Source organism: Spermophilus citellus (genome assembly GCF_964194105.1).
Source record: "Spermophilus citellus genome assembly, chromosome: 12".
NCBI lineage: Eukaryota > Metazoa > Chordata > Mammalia > Rodentia > Sciuridae > Spermophilus > Spermophilus citellus.
The window spans coordinates 85961999-85974416 of NC_138198.1; the positions used below are offsets into that span (position 1 = coordinate 85961999).

The 12418-nt window shown below is 43.1% G+C and overlaps 1 protein-coding gene across 3 annotated transcripts in view; it reads right to left on the reverse strand.

Moving 5' to 3' along the window:
- Positions 1-821: 821 nt before the first annotated feature.
- Positions 822-12418, reverse strand: part of KCTD1 (potassium channel tetramerization domain containing 1) — a 100655-nt gene continuing 89058 nt past the window's right edge. For 2 of the 3 annotated variants that reach the window (XM_081263496.1, XM_081263494.1), the window contains exons 4-5: positions 5099-5404; positions 822-1133 (exon numbers count right to left, since the gene is read on the reverse strand). In XM_081263496.1, coding sequence (XP_081119622.1) covers positions 975-1133; positions 5099-5404 — 465 coding nt within the window. In that variant the 3' untranslated portion in view covers positions 822-974. The remainder of the gene's footprint in view (positions 1134-5098; positions 5405-12418) is intronic. The other variant, XM_081263495.1, reaches the window with a different exon arrangement.

The window sequence follows — 12418 nt, forward strand, 5'->3', positions numbered from 1 at the left end:
GAAACAACAGTTGCTAAGTTGGAAGAGAAAGGTCTAGAACAGTTGATCATAGCCCTTTGATGGGTTTTGACTGCAAAGCCAGCCCCACCAGAAAGGCCTCTCTTCCGATGCTCAACACAGAGAAAAGGAAAAATTTCATTTGAATGCAGCCTCACCCCAACACGTGTGTTTCACACAGACCTTATTTTTTAAACAGAGTTTATTGTATTTAATACATTATAAAATTTGAAAAATTGTAGGAAAGCAGCGGACTCAAACTGGAGCATCTCTAACAAGTAAGAATTCTGGCCCCTTTGCAAAACTGATCAGTTTAAAAACAAAGTAAAGTTCACATCTGTGAGGCGGACAAAAAGTGTCACTCCTGTACAAACTACATTTAAAATGTCATGTCTACGTCCAATGCAATGTGCTCATGACAGTTCCTCTGAAATCCTGCCTGGTCCCGGCCTAAAGAGACATGAAACCTCCTTACGAAAAGAAACTCCATTCAAGGTGGGGTTTTTTTTTTTTTTTGTCGGTTTTTGTTTTTTTAAAAAAGGAAAAAGAAAGACAAAGGAAAAAGAAACAATGGATGGCTATTGGCAATGGAAACTGTAAGGAGACTGTGTCCTCCGCTCATGGCTTGTTTATTGGTCAGAGGCCTCGAGAGGCCCAGGACACTTCACGGCCATCAGCACCGACTGTAGCTATCACCTTTTAAAAAATGTTTTTCTCTCTTTTTTGCATTTCCTACCTTTTGACATATATATATATTTATATATTTTTTACACCTTGAGGATATCACTATTCCAATTGTTCCCATATGAATACAGGTGTGATCTCTATTGGATATAAATGTGTCTTTTATTCAATTTTAGGTCCAGAACTTGGTTTGCTGTCCCAACTGCACATAATGTCCCTTTTCTGATTGCGTTATTTGTTGTGTATGTTTTCCTTTTTTTTTTTTTTTTTTTTTGCATAAGAAATATGTCTGTTTAGTCCAGAGGCTCTTGCTTTATCCGGATGACAGAGGGTACTCGGGGCGTCCGCCTTAGTTCCCGCCGAAGGACATATTCGCTGAACTGAGATGAGTCCACTCCTCCCCCGCAGGAACCTACAATTTCAAATCCTCTTTGCTGCAACCTCTCGAGGACCTGCAAAGGGACAAGCATCTCATTAGGGGTGAGGTAAGTTCTTTGAAGACATAAACACACCAAAGGATGGTTCCAAAGTTGGAGGTCACGTGCAGGTCTAGGCCACCTTAGCCCACCCTTATTCCTTTGGCATTTCTACGCTCAAAGGAAGATCCTGGATTAATGGGCAAGGAGGGAGGGAGCAAAAATTCTAATACCTAAAACATGCATGCTTGCTTTTCACATACCAATTACAAATAGTTGGTGCTAAGAGCTCCATTTTACAGATTAGAAAAATGAGACTCATGAGTAGTAAGGAAGTAATGGAACTGGGTTTCCAAGTCCAGTATGTTTGGCCTCAAATCCCATTGTTTTTTTTGTTTGTTTTGTTTTGTTTTGAATATGCAATGCTGCCTTCTTTGTTAAAAAAAAAAGTTCACATTTCAAAATTATATTCTATGAGGTGATAAAGAATACTACTACTATTTTTCCTCTTACTACTACTTGGACAATATTGATGTTGATCAATATCAACCCCTACCCCACCCCACCAACAATAGAGCTGCTGTCTACATTGTTCTCTGTTCGTGGTATTTAAAATAGGTATATTGCTTTGCATGCATTTCAGGAGAGAAGAAAAATTGCACCGATTATGTAGTAGGAAATATATCCATTAGACATTCTAAAATTCTCACATAAGTCAGATGATCTAATCTTTAATTTTGTAATCAAATACCTAGTGCCAGAAAGATCCCTGCATTTGTCACTACATGTCTGATACTCTTAATTGCAGGAAACAGTACTTGCAACTCTAGATAGGCAGAAGCACAGGAAACTCACCTAAAGCATTCTGTTTCTTTAGGAATCTAACTAATGTTAGGCTTGTAAATGTTCCCTGCCAGGGTTCTGCCTATAATTAAATTGCTCTACATCACTCTATAGACAAGAGGACACCAAAATAATTTTTTAAAAATACCTTGCTTTACTTGTTTTTGGAATGAAGTGAAGTGTTATTAAATAACTCTCAAAATATAGTCAATGATAAAGTGACCCCTTCCTACTTTTTTTTTTTAAAGAGAGAGTGAGAGAGGAGAGAGAGAGAAAGAGAGAGAGAAATTTTTAATATTTATTTTTTAGTTATTGGCAGACACAACATCTTTGTTTGTATGTGGTGCTGAGGATTGAACCGGGGCCCGCACGCACGCCAGGGGAGCGCGCTACCGCTTGAGCCACATCCCCAGCCCCCTTCCTACTTTTTAAAAAATATTATTTATTTGGTTTCCTCCCTCGATATGGAACGTAACCTGCTACCTTGAAAACAGCTGACTAGATGAGATTGGAGAGCAGGAGAGTATGTTTTCTAAAAATTAAAACCTCAAATTCTGGCAAATTAGGAAAACTCCCAAGTCCTTCTAAATATCTAAATAAATATTCTATGTGCAGGGATCTATTCTGGTTTGTTTGTTTGCTTGGTACCAGGGATTGAACCCAAGGGCACTTAACCACTAAGCCATATCCCCAGGCTTTTTAAAGTTTTTAATTTTGAGACAGGGTCTTGATAAGTTGCTTAGGACCTTGATAAGTTGCTGAAGCTGGCTTTGAACTTGCAATCCTCCTGCTTCAGCTTCCCGAGTCTCTGGGATTACAAGTGTGGGCAACCATGAGGCCAGGGCTCCATAGGTAAATTCAAAATGCACATAAGTGCCAGCCAGCCTACGGGCAGCATGAAGAATATAATTCAAGTTCAAAATCAAGATATGCATTGGGAACAGGTGAATAAAAAGGTGTAAAAGTGTCTACTCCAAGGAATTCTCCAGCAGAAGCATAAGTATAGCCTGCCAGCAAGAGATGCTCCTGCTTTTTCTGGAAGGATTCTTTGCCATTATTTGGAGAAGAAATTTAAAGATGAAGAAATTGTAAACAATAATGCATATAATTTCTGAGACCTGTTTTTCTCTCAGTGTTGTTATAGTCACTAAATTGCTAATATAAAGAAATCCCTAGTATTTTTCTCCCCAGGGGTTCTAATACACATAATATGATAACTATCCCATATGATCCAATTTTACCTTGAATGTGGCCAAGTACTCATTTCAATATAATGCAAATAGCTTTTGATGCTATTAGTTTTTAAATACCAACTCATCAGCAAAATTGCTTAGATTTAGCTACCATTCGAGAATGTTAAATAACTCAGTGGCATTTGAGGCATCAGACACCTTATCCCAAAGTCTCTGAGTACCGGCAGGCAGACATCTGTTTCTTGGTGGTTGAAGCAGGAAGCAAGAGTGGGTCATGGCCCTGTTGTAGGATGATGTTAACGCAGATGAACATTTTCACATCTGATCTGGGAAATGCGTCAAGCACATGAACTGATGAAAAGGTTCAAGGCCAAGGAGTGGGGACTACGGACTTGCTGTCCTGGTTTTGAGTGGTTCTGGTCCTCCTAGGGCTCTGGTGGAGAACCTGGGCCTGGGCGGGGTGCATGGGAAGGGGAAGGCTTTGTGGGCTTTACAGGCATTTAGAAGCCACAGAGGCTGTTCAGCCAGGGCAATGCAGCCAAACACCTCCAGGGGGCGCCATCCACACAGGGGAGAATGTGAATGTCTCCTGCTGGAGCTGTGATGAGAGTATGTGCTTTCCACTAGCATGCTTGTGGGTCATTTTCTGCCAGCGCTTTCTTCTGTTCTGCTCTCAGACATCTGCTCATACATTTTAAAAATTATAAATAGTTGTGGAACAATCCTCCAGAGGCAGCCTGCTCTACTGAGTGTTTCTAGTCTGAGCTCGGGAGAAGTTTTGTTAGCTAGATATTGAATGAAGTCATGGGCCCGCTGCAAATTTAGAGAGGGGGAGAAAGCCAAACCCTCACTCCAAGGACCTCAAATAGTTTCGTGTCACACTGATCTGCAGTCAAGAAACAAACATGTCTGTTTTCTTGCAGCAAGACGGGGGGATTAGCAGGCTTACTTGTTAGGGTTGTTGATAAGAAGACAAGGCACACTCTGGACATTGCCCAGGAGGGCAGCATCAGATCTCAGCACATGTTAGTATGACGATGACAGCACCTATCAGCGCCTAAGGCTGGGGCCCCTCACATGGTATAAACCAGAGTTCTGAATCCCAGCCCAGGTCTCCTTCTCCATCTCAGAAAATGGCAATTCCACTCATCAGTTCCTCTGTCAAGAAGCTTGGGCATCCGGGGCTCTGCCTTGCCACCCACAGTCCTGGTCAGAAACCCTTGCTAGCTCTCCATTCAAAATACTCAGAGTCAAATACTTCTCAATGACTTCTTGGCACACTGCTTTCTAACTGGTCTCCTTGCCTCTATTCTTTTCCACTTGCTGAAGGAATATTTGTTTTAAAATACAAACTACATCAGGTCACTCTTTTGTTCAAAAATCCTCCAATGGCTTTCCATTGGACTCACATCTGTGAATGACCCAAACCAAAAGAAACCAAAGGAAAAAAAATCTAGAGTGCTCACTGCTTTCTCTGGGGCTGTCTGCAAGTTTCCCCAGTCACTGCTGGCCTTGTGTCCCAGCATTCACCCATTCTCCCTGATTCACTTTCTTCAAGCCACACTAGTGGCTTTCCTGATATTCTTCAATATGCCAAGCACGTTCCCACTTTGGGGTCTTCAGAATTGCTGATCCCTCTCCCTGGAACATTTTACCTGAGATACCCTGTTAACTGCTACTTGGACAATATTGATGTTGATCAATGTCTACCCCCACCACACCCCACCAATATAGAGCTGCTGTCTATCTTGTTCTCTTCTCTATCTTCAGTGCTTATACCAGCACCTGGCACACAGTGGGTGCTCAATGAAGATGTGTGACTGACTGACTGAATGCTAAAGAGGGAAGAATTATCACCCTCCCACATGAGTGTCTTGGTTCATGGGAAGAAAGATGCTAGCAAGGTGAAGTCAAGCAACAGCACTAAAAGTGTCATCTGATGGCACACAGCAGGTGTTGCTGTACCTGGACTGAGTTGAGGTGACAGTAGCCATTTAGTGGAAACCTGATGACATGTGTCGAGTCGTGATTCCAGCCCGCGTTGACGGAGTTACACATCACGTCGCCAATCTCAGGGAACACTTCTTCTATCAAGGACTTGTCACCGCTGAGTGTGATCCTTTCCCCGAGGTCTGGGGCCACACGCACCACGAGGCACTCGCAGGGCCGTGAAAAGCGACCCGTTTCTCTGTCCTGCTTCCATCTTTCCATCTCCAACAACATTGGCTGAAGTTGAAAATATTTGGCCTCTTCATATAACAAAGTATAGTCCTGGGGTGGGGAATAAAAAGGCATTTCACAGTGCAAGATACAAACATAAAGTACCAGAAACATCCACATTTAACAGCTGATACTTTTTCACCTCTGTCGTTATTTCAATAGTCAAATCTAGGTGTACATTTTTCACATATAACATATTTATAAAGATTCGATTTGCATTTATTTGCTCAGTGAAGACAAGAGGAGCTATGGGGAGTAGGGCCTGGCAGGCTCCTTAGTACTTCACAGGAATTAAGTCCGAAGTCCTCAGACTGGCCCAGTCAATAGGAAACCATTATCATTCCCATTTTGCAGGCGAAAAACTGAAATGTGAAAGGATTCACCCCAAACTTTTCTCTTTTAGTAGAAAAATGCCTCTGGGCACTTCAAGTTTGATTTGGTGAGAATCCCCGTTTCCTCTTGGATAGAACTCATACCCTAAGGTTGGGCACAGCTGTGCAAATGTGCATGTCACCAAAGCCCACACTTCTTGTCACCTTCAGTGGCAGCTTCAGAACCCACCATGGGAGGGCATGGGGCCGGGGCATGGAGGGAGCGGGCCTGGAGACAGCTGTGGAGGGGCTCCCGGGAGCAAGCATGCAGTGTTTGCCTAAACCTGTGCTGATCTGTGATGGTTTAGGGGAGGCAGCTGGAGATGCGAAGGCCATCGTTGCCCTGCCTGCAAGCCCTCTGTCGGTGCTGCCATGGAAAGCCAGCAATGAAAACATTAAACCCTGACACCTGCAAGTTACAGGTGCAAAAAGGGAACTTGTCCATTTCTGAGAGCACAGTCACCCAGTTTTTGGATAGGGCTTCTTTTCCTCTAGCATTAAAAAAAAAGATGATTGAACTAAAGCCAGAAATCCAATAGGCATTAAAATACACAAGCCACTGAAGGAGAAGATCAGAAGACAAAACAGAACGGGGGTGGGAGGCAGCAACTTAGGGACAATGTTAACAAGCTGGTCAATATTATGTCTAAACGTAGCTATGGTCACAATCATTTCTGGGTGTTTGATAAGTGGATACTTGTCTAGACATGTTGACTGAGAATGTTTTAATCAAGTGACACAGGTATCTCTGCTTTCCTTGCATGGGCCGGAGCTGGCGGGCAGTGCCTGGGGCCTGCATGAGAGTCAGTGCTGTAAACCTGTGGCCTGATGCCTCCAAGAGCATGGCGTGGGCCACCTGGAGCTGAGGATGGCCACAGGGGAACTATTTTCATGTTGTACTTTGTTCTTTCTTTTGCAAATCAAGCAGTTGCAGCAGCAGCAGCAGCAGCAGCAGCAGCAGCAGCAGCAGCAGCAGCAGCAGCTTTATTCAGGATTTCCAGAGAAGACCTTGTGGAGAGACAAGGTACCTTGCCTCTAGCTGGGGATCCACGTTCCAGACTGAGAAACTAGAGCCAGGTGGAAGATGCTTTCATGGATACTCAGCAGAATCAGCTGTGTTCTTATTCTGTCCTCTTAGCAGCCCGGGCATGCAGGAGTGTTGGTTCCCCACAGGAGAAGAAGCCATTGCTCTTGAAGTCTTCCCTGTACATGCTCCTACCTGCCTAGCCTCCTGACCTGTAAGGAGATACTGTTTGGATTTAAGGAGTTGAGGATTAAGCTGAGGTGTGGCCACTCTCAAGCCAGGGCAGAACTGGGGCCCCCAGCCCAGCCTTCTAGGGAGGAGTTGGGAGATGCCACAGGTTCCCCTGGCCTACCTGGCTCCCCACTCCCAGGCTGTGCCATCTATGAATCACACCAACCGTGAGATACTGACCTAAATACTTACTTATCAAGATGACAGCGTCCAAAGAGATGGAAAGCCAGCAGTGGGACTTACACAAGCAATAGAAATGAGAACTTCTGTGGCAGCTTTTAATTTTTCTGAGATTTCATTACAAATTTTAGCAGAAGGAAGGATCTGAGACTCCTGTGAAAAATATGCCTGATCTTTCTAGAGCTACCTTAAAGGTGCTGAGAGCAGTCCTCTTGACCAGCCTTGATCTTCTGGAAGAACCTTCAACATCACTGGACATTGATTGCTCAGCAGTGCTTCCAGGGACAGGAGACTCACTACCTAGTGAGGTGTGGCATTGCTGCAGATGTCTTCCTTAGGAAGATCTAAATCTTACAGTAGCACCAGCATATTTGTTCTAGAGTTATGGTGATTCTGATCTTTCACTGACCTGCCAACTCTTAGAAAATTCGGAGATGACTGTTTGGTCTTCATATTCTTCAGGCGGAACATACTTGATCTTTTCAGCTCTGCCTCATTTGTTAGGAATCTGAGGTGCTCAACATCCAGCGTGTCCTTGATTTGTCAGCATGCTCGGTAATATCCTAACCAGAACAGAGCCTGCCATTTCAGCTGTGCTCCAGTGAGTGCAGCTCATAGCACCGGCCTGGATTGATGCTTTAACACTGTTATTATCAATGCTGCCCTTGTTGGTTTCTTATCACAACTGGGAAAACCATAACCAACTGAATGGCTTAAAACTACATAAACCCTGCTGGGTGCAGTGCTGCTCTCCTGTTATCCCAGCAGCTCGGGAGGCTGAGAAAGGAGGATCCTGTGTTCGAAGCCAGCCCCAGCAACTTAGAGGGTCCCTATCTCTAAATAAAATATTTTAAAAAGGCTGGGGATGTGGCGCAGGGATTAAGCACCCCTGGGTTCAATTCCTGGCAGAAAAAACAAACCAAACAACAACAACCACACACACACACACACACACACACACACACACGCAACTATACACATCTATTCTCATAGCTCTGGTCAGAGAAGAAAGTCAGAAGTAAAGCTGTTTCCATTGGAGGCTCCACGGCAGAATCCACTTCCTTGACTTTTCCAGCTTCCAGAGGCTGCCCACTGTCCCTGACCTGTGGCCCTGCTCTGACCCTCCTACCTCCCTCTTGACTTAGAAGAGGCATTGAGCACCCTTGGGGAATCCTGGATAATCTCCCCAACTCAAGATCCTTAGCTAATCACATGTGAAAATTCCATATTGCCATGTAAGGTAATGGATTTGTAGCTCCCAGGAGTTAGGATGGTACCCCTTGCGGGGGCCATTATTCTGCCTACCACATAGTATAAGGCCAATTCAGCTTTCTCATCATCTCATTACTCTGTAGTTCACGTTTTGCTTTCAGTGAAATCCCTAAACCTTTTTCACAAGAGCTTCTGTGAGTTAGCTCTTTCTCATTCAGTGTTTGTTAAAATTTTATTTATTTCTTATTTATTTATTTTTTTTATTTTCTGGTCCTGGAGATTGAATCCAGAAGACACTTTACCTCTGAGTCACATCCTCAGCCCTTTTTAGTTTTCACTTTGAGATAGGGTCTCACTAAGTTGCCTGGGATAGCCTCCAACTTGTGAACCTCCTGCTTCGGACTCCTGAGTTTTGGGGATTACAGGCATGGGCCACCATGCCTGGCCTTGTGAAAGTGTTTGAATCCTTCATTATCTGTCACTCTTTAACTTTCACACTGTAGATTTGGAATGTATTCTGTTTGAGAAACCCTAGATTCGCTCATCCAGCATCCTAAGTCTCCCTCTCACCTGTGTCATTTATTCTGCTTCTGTGTAAATCATTTCTCAAAGGACTGAGAAGATGGGACTATGTATGGCCCTTTGTTCAGGGTGATGCTCAAGTAATAAGAAATTAAGACTCTGGATTTCGGCTTTTCAAGCAGTTATAAAACCTGTAATTCTAAGATGATCCAGCCCATAATCATGGCATTTGTTGAAATATTGTATGTCTGGGTGGACTCTGAGGGGACATGGAGTTCTGAAAGGGGCCCAAGTCTCCATACTGCCCAGGGATTCTCCTTGACTGTCTAGGGCTCGAGTCCTCTTATCTGCAAAATGAGGGAAACAAATTATATTAAAAGTGCTTCTGGCCCTAATATTCTGCGTGTCTATGTCCATAACAAAGCCCTGATCTACCAACTTGTCTAGGATAACCCGAAGGTGAGGGTGTGGTAGATGTGTGCTTAGCATGCTGGGGGCTGGGTTGGATTCCCAGCCCTCAAAAAATAAAATAAAATAAAATGTAATGAGGCTAAGAGGACTTGGGTTAGAAGTCCCTAGGCTGACTCAGAATCCTCACCATTTCCTTACCTCTAAATTCATAAACCACATGTTTAACAAACTGTTCTGAAGTCTTGCTTTCAGAAAATTAGAAAATTAATGGCCCTTTTGAGACATTTGGTCCTGCTCAGTGATTTCTGAAGGATTTGTGGTTATAATAGCGAAGGCTTAGAAGGGCCCTCCATGGTCAACCTGATCCCTGGACAACATCTTGGGGCCTTGCCTTGAACTGCTGCAAGCTGTCAGGAGTTCTTTGGCTCTCCTTGACTTCTCTGACTCCGTGGTTTTCCTTTATTGTGCTGCTCTGTCTGCTTTCCAGGGAAGAGCTTCTGCCTATGCTGGGGGTGGGGGTGATGTGGGAGAACAGCTGAGCACCCATGGAAGGCTCCCCAGGTCGAGGAGCCTCTAACCGTAGCCAACTGGATTGCTAAAAAGGTCCCTTTTATTGTGCTACCGTTTTCTGCAGAGTTAAACTCAGGGACATTTCCATTTTTGGCTCATCAGAAAACTCCCTGCAGAGAGCAGTCAATCTCATCGCTGCTTCCTTTAGAAACTTGGGCCTCCTCTCCTCCCTTAAGCAGCCTCATTTAATTTCATTACCTAAATCCCACTTTCAGAGGCTAGCATGGTGCCTTCTCTGGTACTGGGTTCATCCCTTTCTGGTCTCTCAGTCTTTCTGCATGTTTCGGTTCTGATCTGACAGTGTCTTTCCTTTGGCTTTTATAAAACTCTAAATAACTTTAGTCTCTTCTTCGCAAGGCACTTGGAAATAGTGTAGGGGCGGCAGCTGCTTCAGCACCAGCGATTCTCCTTAAGGAAATGAATCCAGACCATCCACTTTTCAGCCCTTCTGAGCGAGATTTCAGCAAAGGAACCCAAGACTGTGGTGCAGCACAGCAGGGAAGGCTCTCGGGCCCCTTGTATCATTTCTGATTAAGAAAGCATCATTCATGTTACTTGCTTAGCCCCATATTCAGTTAAAGGGAAACCAGTTATGCATAGATCTATTGTGGTGCTTAAGTGATTTTAAAATCCTAGAAAACATATATGTATATATGTGTGTGTGTGTGTGTGTGTGTGTGTGTGTGTGTGTATAAATATATAAATATAAATATATATATATTTAGATTTGCAATGATTCTTCAAGGCACAAAGATCAAGATCTCATTTTACAGGTGAATTTCCCTGAAACCTTATACAGGTACATGGAATAACAAGGTAAATATGGGTAGACTCCAGAATTTGAATAGGCCATACTTATAACTTATTTTTTTTATTATTTTTTTATTAGTTGTTCACAACATTACAAAGCTCTTGACATATCATATTTCATACATTAGATTGAAGTGGGTTATGAACCCCCAATTTTACCCCAAATGCAGATTGCAGAATCACGTCGGTTACACATCCACAATTTTACATAATGCCCTATTAGTAATTGTTGTATTCTGCTACCTTTCCTATCCCCTACTATCCCCCCTCCCCTCCCCTCCCATCTTCTCTCTCTACCCCATCTACTGTAATTCATTTCTCTCCTTGTTTATTTTCCCATTCCCCTCACAACCTCTTATATGTAATTTTGTATAGCAATGAGGGTCTCCCTTCATTTCCATGCAATTTCCCTGTTCTCTCCCTTTCCCTCCCATCTCATGTCTCTGTTTAATGTTAATCTTTTCTTCCTGCTCTTCCTCCCTGCTCTGTTCATAGTTCCTCTCATTATATCAAAGAAGACATTTGGTATTTGTTTTTTAGGGATTGGCTAGCTTCACTAAGCATAATCTGCTCTAGTGCCATCCATTTCCCTGCAAATTCTATGATTTTGTCATTTTTTATTGCTGCATAGTAGTCCATTGTGTATAGATGCCACATTTTTTTTTTATCCATTCATCTATTGAAGGGCATCTGGGTTGGTTCCACAGTCTAGCTATTGTGAATTGTGCTGCTACGAACATCGATGTGTCAGTATCCCTGTAGCATGCTCTTTTAAGGTCTTCAGGGAATAGTCCGAGAAGGGCAATAGCAGGGTCAAATGGTGGTTCCATTCCCATCTTTTCCAGGAATCTCCAAACTGCTTTCCAAATTGGCCGCACCAATTTGCAGTCCCACCAGCAATGTACAAGAGTACCCTTTTCTCCACATCCTCGCCAGCACTTGTTGTTGTTTGACTTCATAGTGGCTGCCAATCTTACTGGAGTGAAATGGTATCTTAGGGTGGTTTTGATTTGCATTTCTCTGACTGCTAGAGATGGTGAGCATTTTTTCATGTACTTGTTGATTGATTGTATATCCTCCTCTGAGAAGTGTCTGTTCAGGTCCTTGGCCCATTTGTTGATTGGGTTATTTGTTATCTTATTGTCTAATTTTTTGAGTTCTTTGTATACTCTGGATATTAGGGCTCTATCTGAAGTGTGAGGAGTAAAAATTTGTTCCCAGGATGTAGGTTCCCTATTTACCTCTCTTATTGTTTCTCTTGCTGAGAAAAAACTTTTTAGTTTAAGTAAGTCCCATTTGTTGATTCTTGTTATTAACTCTTGTGCTATGGGTGTCCTATTAAGGAATTTGGAGCCCGACCCCACAATATGTAGATCGGAGCCAACTTTTTCTTCTATCAGACGCAGAGTCTCTGATTTGATATCAAGCTCCTTGATTCATTTTGAGTTAACTTTTGTGCATGGCGAGAGAAAGGGATTCAGTTTCATTTTGTTGCATATGGATTTCCAGTTTTCCCAACACCATTTGTTGAAGATGCTATCCTTCCTCCATTGCATGCTTTTAGCCCCTTTATCAAATATAAGATAGTTGTAACTTTGTGGATTAGTCTCTGTGTCCTCTATTCTATACCATTGGTCCACCCACCTGTTTTGGTACCAGTACCATGCTGTTTTTGTTACTATTGCTCTGTAGTATAGTTTGAAGTCTGGTATCGATATACCACCTGATTCACAC